Source organism: Haliotis asinina, unplaced genomic scaffold (genome assembly GCF_037392515.1).
Source record: "Haliotis asinina isolate JCU_RB_2024 unplaced genomic scaffold, JCU_Hal_asi_v2 scaffold_18, whole genome shotgun sequence".
Lineage (NCBI taxonomy): Eukaryota > Metazoa > Mollusca > Gastropoda > Lepetellida > Haliotidae > Haliotis > Haliotis asinina.
The window spans coordinates 422,261-438,806 of NW_027133890.1; the positions used below are offsets into that span (position 1 = coordinate 422,261).

At 38.4% G+C, this 16,546-nt stretch overlaps 1 protein-coding gene across 2 annotated transcripts in view; it reads left to right on the forward strand.

Annotated features, from left to right (window-relative positions):
- The window catches only part of LOC137269890 (uncharacterized), a 175,733-nt gene that overhangs the window by 138,721 nt on the left and 20,466 nt on the right, over positions 1-16,546 (forward strand). Inside the window, exons 2-10 of one of the 2 annotated variants that reach the window (XM_067803724.1) lie at positions 1,595-1,656; positions 2,562-2,954; positions 9,059-9,403; positions 11,128-11,183; positions 11,642-11,738; positions 12,115-12,180; positions 12,474-12,530; positions 12,926-12,981; positions 13,261-13,369. In XM_067803724.1, the coding sequence (XP_067659825.1) occupies positions 1,596-1,656; positions 2,562-2,954; positions 9,059-9,403; positions 11,128-11,183; positions 11,642-11,738; positions 12,115-12,180; positions 12,474-12,530; positions 12,926-12,981; positions 13,261-13,369 (1,240 nt within the window). In that variant the 5' untranslated portion in view covers position 1,595. The remainder of the gene's footprint in view (positions 1-1,594; positions 1,657-2,561; positions 2,955-9,058; positions 9,404-11,127; positions 11,184-11,641; positions 11,739-12,114; positions 12,181-12,473; positions 12,531-12,925; positions 12,982-13,260; positions 13,370-16,546) is intronic. The other variant, XM_067803725.1, reaches the window with a different exon arrangement.

Here is a 16,546-nt window from a genome sequence, read left to right on the forward strand (position 1 = left end):
ACCTTACCGTAACTACAATTTCAATTTGATTTTCACATCTATTCAGAAATATTACCACCCCCTTCCCCTCTCTGAAAACAGTTCCTACGCCCCTGTTCTTGAAAGATTGGAATTAGGGAACCACCAGTGTGCACATTTTGTAAACAGGCACGAAAATTTGCACGGCATCTACTGTTTGAGTGTAGTTTTGTGAAGGTAGTGTGGACAGAATTGTCCTCATGGCTCGGGATAGGCGAATGGAATTAACATTAGATAATACATTATTTAGTTTCAAAGGGGAAAATAACAACCCTCTGAATATTATCTGCCTTATAGTAAGGAAGAATATTTAAACTATGAACAGAAAAGAAGTTAAAACTTTCACCAGATCAGAAGTGAAATAAAACTAGTTACTACAAATTATGTAAATTTATTGCCAAGCTAAAATGCATCTCTTGGAAATGGAACTTTGAATAAAAGTTGCTTATACTTTGAAATTTTAGGGTCATTTATAAAAATAAACATTACTAAAAGAAGAACGTTAATTCTTTTCATCTAAATACATAATAGATTTCATATTGGATATGCTTATTTTCCTACTCCACTGAATATTTTTAAATGAACAATCAGTCAAGATCACTGTGGTCGGGCGATTTCATTAAAAGCGTGGTGGTGCAGTTTTTTTCTTCCTAATTAGTCAGTTTTGTTTTTGCTGGCGAGTGGAGATATGGGCGATTAGAGACTGAACCGAAACCTTCACATCAGACAGTACAATTCTGTTAGATTCTGTTGTTTGTACTTTAATTATGATCATACAGATTTGTCCTGATTTTCATAACAAAACTACAATGCCAGGAAGGATTTAAATTGTCAGGATTATTTTTATCAAAGCACGGCATCCATTACGCGCGTTCTGATTGGTTTGTCGTATGTTCGCACTTAGCAAGCATCGAGTGGGGGACGAGTCTTCTTGGAGGTTACGGAGAGGGGCAAATGTATGTCGATGATATTTTCTCCATTCACTTGGGGGAACCAGCTGCGAACCTTATGCAGATGAATTGCACCAAGATCATGCAATGAAATTTTTAGAATCACGTGCAAATATCGTGCATGTAAACGGCTACGTTTTGAAGTACAGTTTGGCTAAGAATTCGCCAGTTTTCACTGATTTTCATTATTTACTGAAATCATGACAACAATCTTTTCAACGTTACTAATTGTTTTTTGCAATACTTCAGCTCATGTGTAAACAATACCTCTAAAGAGTATGGGATATTGTGCAAAATCTAGTTTAGAACAGTGGACTGAAGTAAGTGACTACTTTTACACTAGTGAGATTAAACCTTTGATGGGTAGTATATATAATACTATATATGATGTTTACGATGTACGACTGTTCCATGTGACTAGACTAGACATTCCTGACTCTGTAACCGACACGTTTTGAAGTTCACATGACTCAGTGTAGATGCATTGTTTCTGAATATTTAGAGCCTTTAGGGTTAAACTGAACGGGTCATCGTGCATGCGAATAAGCTGGATCAAATGCCGTAATGTCCTTTAGGTATGTGTGCTTCTCACATTTTTATAACTACGTTCTTTTTCTGTTAATAAGGATGGCAAACAAGAAGGAAACTACACGAACACCTGAATCATCTACCAACATTATACCAAAAGGTAAATTTTAAATGTATGTAGTGATATATATATATATATATATATATAGATATATATATATATTCCTTGATTCATCTCTCTGTGTCCCTTGCTTGGTATTGGTGCTGCCTTCACCGAAACGTTGCACCCATTGCAATAAAGAGAGATGTTTACTATCCACAGACCTTATTCTGTTTCTTCCTTCTTAAAGACAATAGACCCTCAAAATTAAGAAATACAACTACCCCCCTCCACACATACGCGCACGCACGCACGCACGCACACATGCAGGCACGCACACACGCCCTATTCTATGCACAACAGCAATGTTTTCGTAAGCAATTGGTCAATTTGTATGCACGCTCTTTGCTTGGTTGTTGATGCCTAAATTGAGCATGAACACAGTTTTTTAGAGTTTTTTTAGGAAGTTAGTACTCCAAATGCCGGCTTTGTGTATTGTCTTCACATCGTTTGGTACACGATGAAGTGCTTGCACACGTAATAAATTTGGACTTTGTTCAGCTGAAATCTTCGGTGAACTTCATAATGATAAGTGTCACATTGGCGACGAAATCTTCTGATGATGTCAAGAACAAGGTTGTGCGACATTGTTGACATTGTCTGACAGTAGGAGTATTTATAGTGACATAATAACACACATTGTTTGACAGTAGGAGTATTTATAGTGACATAATAACACACATTGTTTGACAGTAGGAGTATTTATAGTGACATAATAACACACATTGTTTGACAGTAGGAGTATTTATAGTGACATAATAACACACGAGACTGGAGCACAATTCACCTGAAAGGGCATAGTTCCATCAACTGACATAAACTTGGCCATTTCTTTGCACTGCAAAGATGAAAACTGATTTTCGTACCGTTACCAGATTAATATCTGTTGTGTGTCTTAATCTCAGGTTATTATGATAAAGAAGACGTCTTTACGGTGGATTTCACGAACAACGAGGACAGGTCTTGGATATATTTTACAGAATGGACATGCATTCCCAAATCCAGGCAGTGTGAGATCACACTTACACGAAGAATCAATGAACATTTGTGTAACATGATGCGTCACTTTGACAGACCTCCTAGTGTGAAGCTGGCGAGTTTACGGAATCCTGAACAAAAGGTCATACTTGTCTTCGGACATGACACAGAGGCTGACGCTTTCAACATGTTTAACAAATTCACTGATCTGAGAAACACTGTCTTATCATTTCTGAAGAAAGTTACAACAACCGTGGAGGATACCACAGTGAGAGTACGGCTTACAGGAACGATTCAGTCAGCAAGGCAGCAAGACCAAGGTAAGACAACTGCATTTTGAACGTGTCTGTACAGTTTTTGTTCAAATTAATGTCCTCTATTTTCTAATATTTTCCACCAATGTATACTTTCATATGTGAAACATGAAGCAGACTTATTGATTGGCATCCTTAAAAGGTCTCATGCAACTTTGCAGATTCTGGTAACTTTCGGTATGCCCTTACCGAAATGAATCATCAAAAATGCAAATTCAACAAATGCAACCTATAAAGTTGAAAAAACGCAATGAAAAAACACCCGAAAAATCGGATTTCAAACTGTTCACTAGTTTGCGCCTTTGGGAAAAAAGTGGCTACAACAGCTGTGCTGCGCTGAGGTAAAACAAAATATGCTAAGTGAATAGGTTTGCGGAGCTTGAAACTGTATGCCTGCACGGAGTATGAGGTCGTGAGCAGTAGTCTAATCTATGTTGTGACACAAACAAGTAAATAGTCTACTCGTTACATAAACAAGAATATGCTGATTGTGATAAGCAGACTCCGTCACAGAGAAAACTCAATGACACATATACATCTGCCCACTTGTCTGCTAATGACAATATGCAATGCACAACGTCAATCACTGACCACAGGCAACTTGAACTTAACACCTTTTGGGCTTATAAGCCATAAACAAAGAGCCCCAGCTAACCAGCGCCAATGAGAAGGCTTCGTTACACTTGACTGGGTTCGGTATCGCGGTCGAGGGAGATAAACCCAAGTACAAAATATTGCACTTTTGATTTGCGATTATAGTCTTGTTTCTTTGGGGTTTTTTCTCAATCATCAATAGATTTTATGTATCATGAACAAGTGATAACTGTGTTTTTATTATGTTTTATTTTTTTGGTTGCGTGTGACCTTTAAGACAAAAATTGCGAAATCTCCCGTCGAATTTGATGGACTATTTGAGTTTTGGGATGACGCAGTAAGTGTTGGAAAAAACGCAAGCACATTTGATGCACATTTCAATGCTTATTTAATACAGAACAAATGTCAAAATACCATTATTTGCATGACATATCGCTGTAAATACAGCCATGACAACTACATCCATGAACTACTGAACGACCACTTGCCATTCAGACAGGACATGACAAGCGACATATGCAGATCACTAGACCAAGCTACATGTCACACCGCACGTCGTTACATGTAAACTCTGCACACTGTATACACTTTCACTTCGTAGTCTGCAATAATGCATTAACCTACAAGTTTACATTTACTTCTTCAAAAAACATAAGATGTTTCATTTACAAATTGTACCATTCACAAACAAACATTACACTGAATCAAAGCATTCAGGGAAAATGCAATACACCCTGCACAAAAGTATAGTCACGAAAACATCGACTCGACCATGCAGTTTGGATGTTCTTGTTTGCGCATCACTTTTTGTTGTTCTTTCTTTGTTGGCGGAGGCGGTGGAGGTGGCCTTGGCAGGGGATGCGTGATCTTAACGTGTTTTTTTGGTTATACACGTGAATGTCACACGATGCCTGTTTAGCCATCAAAACACATCTGGAAACAATAGATCATATACTCACAAACGCGATTGTCACTAAAAGGCATTACCAAATACTTTCAATTTTATCAATAATACATTACTTTATTATCGTTTTGGAGAGATCATCAACCCTAGCATGATACAAACCGTCCGCCCTCTGATCACGTCAGGCAAACGGACATATTTTGTTTATTGCTCTAAAAGATTCAACAAGAAACTTCCTCACCAACTACTCTGCCATATCCTGCTTGGCACCAACACTCTTTGATAGTGCAGCCACTAACCATTTCAGTTATTCATCTAATCTACCAATGATATATTTTTTTTTCAAACCATTTAATAAAATTATCTAGCACTCCTATATCTTTCAAAGGTCACGTGCAACCACAAACTCAAACATAACTGAAACACAATTATCACTTGGTCATGACATATAGTATACATTGCTGATTGTCACCAAAAAACTAATAACAAAATCATAAGCGTACAATAGCGAATCAAGCGTGCAATATGTTGTAATTGGCTTTACTTCACTCGAAACGAAAGATCGTTGAGACCGAACCCAGTCAGAGTGGGTGGGTGTGTACTAGTGTATGGGAGACTTTCCATTGCCTGGTTCATTTGTCGATACACTGACTTTTCATTGTGGGTGCATATGGAGACACTTGGCATTTTAGAAGTATGGTGAGCCATAACATAGTATGACTCTTTATGCATAACACATTCTTTTATTGTATACGATGCGACGTTTCGATGTGGAGTCTTATACCGTTGACAAGCAAGAGTTATGTTAGGGTTTGTAAATAAATGTTCTCTTCATTTCCGTTCAAACCAGTTAAGAAATACCGACGCGGTGAACTACTGCGTGGCGGGACACCGTCTTTAGTCCCGGTAAAATGCAGGAATTGAAATGGACAATCTGAGTTTGCACCATTTTCCACTTGATCCAATCATCCGAGAAAAATGGATGCAGTTCGTTTGCAAACAACCAACATTATAATATATCATGTGCCTGTCTGTGTAATTGCATAATGTGACAGATACAGAAAGCAGTGTATTTTGTGTATGGTTTTATATCCTGATAGGTGTTCAGTTCAAATTGCATGGGATCAGTGAGTGACGTTCTGCACTGCATATTGTCATTAGTAGACAGGCATGCAAACGCATATGCTTCAATAAAACAGACTTCATATCACTATTGCCTGTGCGAGTTGCTGAAGTGTCTGAGGCTGAGGGTTACGGCGTCGCACCCGTCTGTCCAGGGCACCCCACAGAGGTTCGATTAAGTCCGGTGATCTCGATGGTCAGGGTAGCACATTGATATTGTGGTTCTGGAGGAAGTCTCTAGTGTGACGTGCTGTAGGGGACCGGGCATTGCCCTGTTAAAACAACTCCCTCTGGAGATCAATGATTAGAAGGAAGTGTTGGCGTAGGATTTCGTCACACTACCTTTGAGCTGGCGGGTTGCCCTGCATCATCACAAAATCACTTCTCCACCCCACCACCGAGGTCGCCCAATACGAGGGACATCTGCTACCGAATTTTGTCTTCGATATCTTTCCCAGAGTTGTGAAACGGTGCTTTGGTAAACATTCATGCGTCGGGGAACTGCACGTATAGACTAGCCAGCTTCGAGGAGACCAACGGCGATGTGACGGTTGGCTTCAGTTAGAAGTGGCATGTTGCGTTCGTTAACAATATTCAAAATACAGTCACTGTGAATAATCGACAGACTGCTATCAACCTTTTATACCTATCATTGAGACTATTTGATCCCCAAAGTTCACGTGCATTGCATGTGAGTTGTGTATTCTGTGACACTACACGCCGGTATTGAAAATTTTACTGTTAAATACGCTGTCGGGTATTTTACGGATGGTGCGTGTTGTTGTGATGTTTCAAGACATACACACCATAGGACCAACAAAGACAACAAACTCTTTTGCAAAATTAATCACGCTTACTTCATTGCTGCCTGAAATTGCAATTTTTATTATGCGGTTCTCTTTGGGAGAGTATATATGCCATTACATGCACAGGCTGTAATGAACAGTATATTGCTCAATCAGAAAATTTGAGAGCCCGGGTTCGTATCCATAAACAACAAATAAAGTTACCTGAAACCCGATGTATCCCACTGAGTGAGCATCTAGATGTCAGAGACAAATGAAATGATATTAAATTCATAACATTTTTTTTTTATTAAGTTCAAAGTTTGGACTATAGATATGTTCAAAGTAAAGTTACCCCTGGATGCCACAGGGACATATATGTCCTTCCTCTTCATCCCTCACTGTGAAGTCCAATAAAATTCCAAATATACCACACACACATATATATCTATATAACAGTTTTGAATTTCGCGGAAAATTCCCCGTTTCCTGATACCATCCACTATTATCTCAGACCAAGCTAAAGTGCTTAAAATTTCAAAATTTCAAAAGCCTTTCAAAATAGTCTTCATCGTAAATGTCGTCATGTTTCACACTACACAAAATCGCGATTCAGAACTATCTGCTGTATGTTTTGAAATGTGAAATTCGGATAATTACTGGAGTATTGAATTTCAAAAATAGCATATTAATGATCACTGATATCAAGTTTTCATGTAACCAGTAATGATAATTCTGAAACGTCGCCGATGAACCCAGAATCGATTGGGATGTTTTCGAAAATACACTACACGAATGCCGGAGTGCGCTTTCCGCCATATTGGATAGTGTTTACAAAATCACGTTTCGAGAAGGCCGGCATTGAGACGCCTATAACATCACGTATATTTAACAGTCAGCTGCGACAGATGCATTATTGAATTCCCCTCACATCTTAGAATCAAATTACAAATAGTCTTTGTCACCAATACGAACTGTCTAGATAAAACGAAACGAAAGATAATTGGTACGAAAACTAACGCTGTGCTCGAAAGACTGCGCTTGTTTGAAATGTAAACAAAGAAAAATTTTATGATTTTACTCTGCGTAGCTTTTTCGGAAATTTTCCAACATCCACCCTTGAAATCACTGCTTACAATGGCTCAATACGCTTAGAATATTCAGAGGAAGACTATCGTAGCAAGAAACAGCAAATTAAAAATATATACAATGCAGTCATTTGATAATTTATAAGAAATTGTCAAACTTTTAGTGCAACGTGACGCCATGACTGACGCAAGATCAGGCAGAACGACAACAGTACTTGTCGGCAATTCTGGTTTCTTTCGTCATTTACAATGTAAACGATAAAAACACATAACAATACATAGATAGTCAGAATACTTCTGATTACTTACATCTCAAAGTTATGTACAAAAGATCCCTGAATCAAGGAAAGAGTCTTCAGAAAATCATGTGTACCCTTGTCCGCGAAGCGGCCATTTTGAAAGATATCGGTCATTGGTAGTGATGTCACGCGTCAACATTGTTGCACATATTCGGCAGTTTTTTTAGGTGAATGTCAGTTGAACAAGAGTAAACACAATGCCCATACCATTCCGATTGCACATTTAGTATTGTGATGTATATTTTGCGTATCGTTCAGATATTTGTTTCATTAAACTGATTTCAGTATCTACATATATCCATGTTCAACACCGTATCATATGTAGATATAAGGTATGCGTTTTTATTCTTTGAAAGGTTTTGGTTGTTTGAATAATATTTATTTGGGAACTTGACTCAGTACGTGTACTATACCACATATTAAGCCTGTACACAAGTGTTAGAAGATCACAGGTAGCCATTACTGCAACATGTGCTATTGTTAACTGTGATGTACAATATTCAATACGTTGACATAAATATTGCAGTTTCTTGTGAACAGGTTAATAAACAGCTATTTAATTCCAACTTATAACTAAAACTGATAATATTAACGAAGATTAGTTGTACATTTTATGAAATCAGATGAACACATATTTAGAGGTATTGTCTTGTTCATTGCATTGGTTTGTGTTGTTTTTATAGACAAAACAATTATGAATATTGACTGACTAGGAGCGAGTTTGTCAAAAACGTTTAATGATTCATTATCATTGTTTCAGATAATAAAGTCAATTCAAATTTGATTAAAGCATATCTGATGGCAGAATACCTAACTCAAACAATATTTCATATAGATCAAGGGCATGTCTTAATTTGGACAAACCTTACGTCCATATTCTGATTGTTCCATACTAAAAAAAACATCTTTTTGTTCCTTTCATTGCACACATATGAAGTGAAATAATTACATAATCATAAGAAGAAAAGTTCATATCCTCAATGAATATTCAATGCATATTCAGGTATTGTGAATTTTTCATTTACGCTAGATTGATGCCAGACAAGTGCACGTGTTGCTCACAATAAGATACGTAACCGCCTAATCGTTGATATATTCAGGACACTATTTCAGTGGTGAAACCATCCATTTTAGGTTTTGTCTAAAAAGTGTTGAACTATGACACAGAAGCCGACACCTTTTACACATTGAGTGGAAATTAGGTGAGATATATACTAATCAGCAAACCAGTGTCGGCACACATTTCAAGCAAAAGTCTCAAATTATCTCTGTGATATTGATGGGTTGCATACTCTCAGAACACTTTCTTTCATTGCAGAATACAGATGTATATTTGATTCGACGGCAGATTATTCTGAGGGCGATAAATCAGAAACAACGTGGTTTTGCAAACCAGACACCCTCAACCTTCAGGTCGACAACGAGACCAGAAACAGTCATTTTACTCGATTTAAAGAAAATATCACACGTTCTTTTGAGGCTTGTCTAGGGAGAGTTACAACTGGTTCTGTGATATTTACCTTTCATCATAGAAGCACAGAAGACGCCCTGGGGATGATCAGTAAACATGAAGATGTGAGAGCAATGATCCTGGAATGCCTCCAAGGGTTAGATTCTGCAGTGAAAGACATCCAGATTGAAGTCCAACTGCAGGACTTCGTAGGTAAGGGACGAGTTTACGTGCTGGACACGGAGCAGACTCTGTCTTGTTTTTTCCTGTCTTTAAACACGTGTATGTCAGGTGAGCTGGTAAATGCACAAGTGTTTTGGATCAAATGAAAGTCAGTATCAGGAAACTTGCTTGCTACTTTTGTGTAATGAGGCTGACAATGACGCTTGTCATTTACTATTGTGTCGTCCTAACGGGAATCGTTCAGTATATTTAAAATATCACCAATAGCACGTACAATTAAATGCTTGTAATATGTTTGGATATGTTATATGACATTAATCTTAGGGGTTTAATGAGAACAAATGTTTGGAAAGAAATTATGAGTCTTAAAGTGTATTAAATCTGCTTGTAATTCTATTATTATGTTTTCATAAAGAATTATGCATACGTTTAATCTAGAGCATAAGCATATGCTGTTCATTCGTACATTTTTACGAAAGGCCTGTTCAGAAATGATTAGATTCTTACTTGGCATCTTTGCTTCGAATCGCTTTTGTTTTGATTTTTGGAATGCCTGGTCCAGGCTCGAATTGTTTTACACACAACATCATACAGCTGTAACTCTGCCGAAACAAATACATACTCATGAAATAGCCACAGTTTTACACTCGAATGTGGTGATGGATGTGGAAAGGGTTTAGTCTCTTCTATTTGAAATATTGTTCATTTGGGTAATGTCATCATTTCTGCATTAGTACTCTAAACCAGGATCTTTGTTCAAATAATATAATTAAAAGTAAATATTCTAGTATGCATTTCGTCACTTCCGGTCATAGGTTATAGCTAAAGGCCATGGTTGTAGCATCTTTCATAAGTAAGTTATCTGTACTTTCAGTTTGGACTCCCAGCACATCATTTGTATATTAATACCATCAACTATATCGTGCCCATATTCCAACTCGGTGTGATGCAAGCCAGTTCGGCCTTTCCGTGGGTAACATGTCAGAGCAGTCATCCTAATGTTTCTCTTATACGTTGCTAACAACGCCGTAGCCTGGATGACGCTCTGCAGTAGTGGACTGGTCAGTGTGTGACTGGTCAGTGTGTGACTGTGTCCATGGCTATCTGTGACATGGTATCTCAACTGGCAGGGCCAGTACAATCAGGAACACGTGTGACATATAGTGATATATCCTGTGAAGATCACAGTTAAAATTGTCCTTCAGCATTACAGGCTTAACACGGGAAGCGAGAAACTGGATCGGGTGCCCATAGACTTGATACATGCATGCTGTATTCAAGATAGGGAGATCAATACCTGAGTCATTTCATTTTCTAGGCCAAGGTCGTTTAGTTGTCGCCCCTCGTCTATAACAGCCCTAATAATTCTGAGTGATTCGCCAAGTAATGTTGATATTGATTTAATCATAACTATAGCATACAAAGCAACATAAAGGCATGCTTCATTTTTATTGGCCATAGCTATGACGCTATGCTCCGTGATCCCTGGAAATAAAGAATTCTCCATATCCTCCAGGAATCTAGTAGAATTCTACGATGCACATTCCATTTTCACTCTTTATTAATGCTTTCGTTAAGAATGGTTAACTTGTGAAAACAGTGTACCTGCCTTTCTGATTATTTGCATGCCACTTTTGACGTCTTTACAGATGATGTTACAAACGGAATCAATCCAACTTTAGGTCTACTGTAATGTCCATTGTATGTTACAAATTGCTAAACGAACAAACTGCTGACTCAGAACTCTATTTCAGATCCACATTCATTGCCTGCACATGGTGTCCAAGATAGAAGATACGTGGACAAGCAGGTATCTGTGATCAACACGCCTGTCACTCATCTAGCTTATAGCATCAAGTTTAATGTTGCAATGTTGGTGGTATTTAACCACATGTGTTAGGATTCGTAAAATTTCCCGCCGTAATTTCTAATTTATTTTAAAGTCCTGCGTTTTTCCCTGATATATATATATATATATATAAACAAAGACAAAATATCTAGTACATGCAGGAACACGACAAAGTGGTACAAGACCAGTATATATATATATATGTATGTATGTATGTATGTATGTATGTATGTATGTATGTATGTATGTATGTATGTATGTATGTATGTATGTATATATATATATATATATATATATATATATATATATATATATATATATATATATATATATATATATATATATATATATATATATATATATATATATATATATATATGTATATATATTAACAAAGACAAAATATCTAATACATGCAGGAACACGACAAAGTGGTACAAGACCTGTCAGAAGAAGTGGCAAACTTGAAGCAACAATTACAGGACATGAAGGAGATGGAACGAGCACAGCTGGCAGGTACATGTTGTAGGTCGTATGTCTGAAAAGGTGAACTAGTTTGGAAGTCTAACTAATCGTTAAAAAAACAGTGGCTAAGTCCACGGAGTGACTTGTTCTGAACTTGGCTTTGGGGTCTGATCTATTGTTTTCAGCAGCTAGTATTTATTTTCAAGGTTTTGCTCGATTTTACGTGTAAACATGCTTTTCTGGACAACCTTTTACACATTCCACTGAATGCCCAGTTAGGCCAAAGTGAGTTATTTCGACATATCATATTTGTAGGTGTGTACATTTTAGGGGTACAGAGTAACAGCATAAAGCAGGGTGTTTTTTTCCTGTTTTCTACAGTACTTTATTATGTATTGATTCTCCCATGTTACCCGGATTGCTTCAGACATTCGGCTCTCAATGTGGGAGACAAGACCAGGTTCTCCTCAGTCCTCAGAAACCAGTGGAATCTGTGAGTACAAACTGTGATCAGAAACACCATTACTCAAGAAGATCTGTACGTAACTACAGCTACAAGACAAGACCCACCTAGAAGCTGGGTTAGGGGTACATGAGATGACAAAGACATTCCAGTGTGTTCACCTCATTAATAACATGCACAAAAATACATTTTGAAGAGTTGGAACGCAGAAGACATTTTCCACTTCAATCAATAAAATATCAGAAATTTTGTTTTGTTATCGTCTTACTTATATTATTATAGTAAAACTGTAAATCCTATAGCTGCAGATCTTACTGTTTCAGTTACTGCAGCAGATACAATGACGGACGTTGGTGGTGAGGATTTTCAGGACACCACAGGTACGCTGGAAAAGGATCGGTATTTGTTTTATGTATGGATAACTTCAATGTTACAGTAGATGCTAACACCGATAAGAAGCAAGTGATACATCACCCCATCGACAAGTAGAATATATAAATGGATGTCATCTGAATTGTTTATCCTCCCTTTGAGGACAAACCTGAATAACAGACAATGGTTGTGAAGTCAGATGAACTCGATTCTAAAGTTGATACATGTAACTTGTAATAAACTTAATCCGATCACGTATAATCCCGAGTTCCTTTCTGAAAGCGTTAGGGTAAAATGACTTAATGTCGTCCTGTGTTTTCATTATGATAAAACGATGCATAGTTACTGGTTTCTGTAAGTAAATGTGTTGTTATATAAAATAAAATTTGTCTGTAAATTACAGATTTATCGGAACCTGGAGGCAGCCACAGGAAACATGGGGACGCCAGTAAACCACAGGTATAGTCAATTTGATAAGTTTGAATCATTGCTGTTACTCCATCACTCCCATGTTAGTGATGTTCAAGACCATGGAGTTCACTATTCCTATTGAGAAGTGACATTGCAAGATCTTGATCTGACATGTATCTCTCAAATACACGTAAATCGATAGACAGTTCCAGGGGATATTAGTTGCAGCTGAACCAAATATTTCCTGTGTCTAAGATGTTACTGTTAAATAAGCGGTCCTTTCTCATTCAAGCTCATTTACCCATGTTCATAACCCATGTCTTGCAGCACATGTCTGAAACCGTCACTGATCTGAGAAGACAACTTGCAGAGACGAGGCAGGAACTGAAGGCCACCAAGGAGAGGATGCACAGACTTGAGATCACACACAAGAAAGGTAACCCTGGTCGACAATTACTACATAACCCGCTATTGACAATCATTATGCAACGACAGATATTCATTTGAGACCACTGCAAAAGCTCGCACTACCTTTTTATTAAACGTCAATGCCATAATCTTTAGTTTCCTGATCGGAAATGTAGAACATATATCCTTCTCATAATGTACCGGTAAGCACATCTTGTTCACAAGATAACAGGTCATCAAACGTCTAACTGCTTCTAGAGGAATGAAGAACAGTTACACTCAAAGCCAATATAATGACCTCAGGGTCACGTAAACTTCTACTGAGCTTGTCCACAAAGCAAGGTCAAGAGAATGCCACTGTTACACTCCAAGAGCAACGACTTCCTATTCACGCTGCTCCAGTAGAACCTCATTTAGTGATGGAACAGTCTATCTATACAGGTGATGGACTTGACGCTTGACAAGGTGACTGAGGACGGTGGTGTACTGAGACAAGTCAATACAAAGAGATTTGTCATGAGTGGGATCGCTGACACAGAGCAAACAGAGCGATTCTAGGAATATCTGTTGGATAGAGATGTTCCAGTATCAGTTATCAAACTGTTCTCCAGCAGGAGGAAAGGTACTATTTCAGTAGGTCTTAATGTATTCCTAGGTGATGTTAACACTTCTAGCCCCGTGGAGTGATGTGTCGACCGTGGCTCAGCAGGCATGTTTTCATGTCGTTGCACTCTAGGCCCTAAACTACAAAAACCCAATGAACCGGACATCCTTAAATATAACGAACTGGAATGCAACAGGGATACTCCCAAGTATACCATATCTCAGAAAACTTTTGCATGGTAGAAATATTCACATATGGATTAAGTGAGCATTGGCTCTTTGAAAAGGACCTCAGGCTTCTAAATGAAATAAGTATTCAATACAAGTCTCATGGTGTCTGCGACAAAGATCTGAAACTACCATTGTACAGGAAGGTAGGTAGAGGTGGCCTGGCCCTTCTGTGGCTCAACGAATGTGTCAGTGTTATTGACGTCCAGGATGACCGGATCGTTGGTATAAAAATGTCTATGCAGAGAAGTGATATTTACATGTTTCAAGTATATCTACCTTGCAGAAACTTCAATGTGACAGTCTTCATTGAATAGATCAATAAGCTCTGGAATCTATTTCTTCAGTACAACGAACAAGGAAGTGTTATCTTCATGGGGGATTTTAATTGCCAGTTTGATATCCTCTCGTGGTGTAGCCATGAAACAGAAGCACTTGAACTTGCTCCCGTGTGGACCCGTGACAGAATATGTCCACAGCACCCCATTGCTGGTCGTAAGAGGCGACCAAATTGGGCAACCTGTTTGCTGTGGCTTGCGTCCCGTGTCGGTGGAGGACGGTAGTCTGGTGGTTGAGGGCACTGGGTGCCTGACTCGTGTTCCTTTTGCTCATCACACCACTTTGGCCCTTACTTCACCTAGACGGGTGGTAGAATCGGCCCGATTCTATCAATCGGCTGGTCACGCCAAGCCCTGTGCTACAACTCTGTAGTGTTGCACAGAAATTTGAGAATTGTATGTTTATATTTTGTAGCCTTGGCGAATTTTGAAACAGAATTTGAAAAAGCTACTGTTTATTAATGCCTAGAGTCGTATGGCAGAAGGCGGTGGCTCATGGACCAATCTGGTAGAATCATTAATCTTTAAAATTTTCTGTTGGAGTATATCATCCGAGTATCCTTGGTGCTGCAAGTTGGAGACCCGCTTGTTTTTAGCACTGTCCTTGTGATACTCCGTGGTAGGTGGGGAGCTCGGATGATGAACTATTCAACGATAACCATGGCTTCTCAAATCCCCATTACAAAGAAAAAACGACCATTTGACAATGATCCAGATGATAACGACCAAGGACTGTCCACTTCTATTGATTACTGGCCACGTTTTGTCGTGATTGAGACTAAAGATAACAACAGACTTAAGTTGAACCCTTTTGCGATACAGAAAGGGATACAAGGAATTGCTGGTGACGTTAAAAATATTAGACGTTTGCGTTCAGGTGCATTGCTCGTTGAGTGCAACAGAAAACAACAGACAACTAACCTGATGTCTAACACCACATTCGTCGGCATTCCAGTATCGGTGTCTCCGCATAGGACACTTAACACAAGCAAAGGAATCATCAGGGATAGAGATGGATTATTCGCCGACATGTCTGAATTTGATATTGTTTCAAAAATGAAAGATCAAGGGGTGACATATGTTAAGCATTTTACAACACGTAAAAACCAGGAGACCATTCAGACTAATACGTACCTGTTTTCATTTTCCTCTTCAACAGCTCCCAGATCAGTAAAGGCAGGCTATTGTCACATCAATGTAAAGACCTATATACCCAATCCTTTAAGGTGTTTTAAATGCCAGAAGTTTGGTCATGGTGTTAGTACTTGCACATTGTCTGCTGTATGTGCTCATTGTGGTGAGAAGACACACACAACAGAAGATTGTGACAGTGATTTTTAAAAATGCACCAACTGCTCAGGCAACCATTCTTCATTTTCTAAACAGTGTCCAATTTGGTAAGAACAAATGGAGGTAAACAAAATCAATTTTACTCAAAATATCTCTTTCTCTGAGCCAAAAAAACTGGTAAAGAGATCTGATCTTCCAGAAAGTTATGCTACAATAGCAAAAACATCATCGGGGTGTAGCTCTAAAACAACATCAACCACAGGGTCCCAAACTACCTTGCGATTCTCCACAGCTTTTGTACCCAGCTATATCATCACAGACTGAGGAATCTCTTCCTAGTGCATCAAAGTCTTCTTCTGATCGCAAATCATCATCTCAGTCACACTCAAAGTCTCAATCGACATCTGATAGTCAACAAACGGTGAAAAGTAAACCGAAGCCAAAGCCTGATGCTTCAAAACAACGAAGTGGCAGAGCTCCTAAAGGATCACAGAACAAAATTCAAGTGTTCAATAAATACGGGTCTCTTGAAGACATGGATGTTTCTGAAAACGTCCATTCTAGGGCACATAGCCTGTCGCCCTCCAAAAGAGTGCCGGGTAGATCCCCATAAATGCCCCCAAAAGATAGTTTATTCCAATGATATTGTACAGTGGAACTGCAGAGGTTTGAGGACTAATTTACATGAATTACAGCTATTAGTCCAAGATTTTACACCTTCAGTGTTATGTCTCCAAGAGACATAT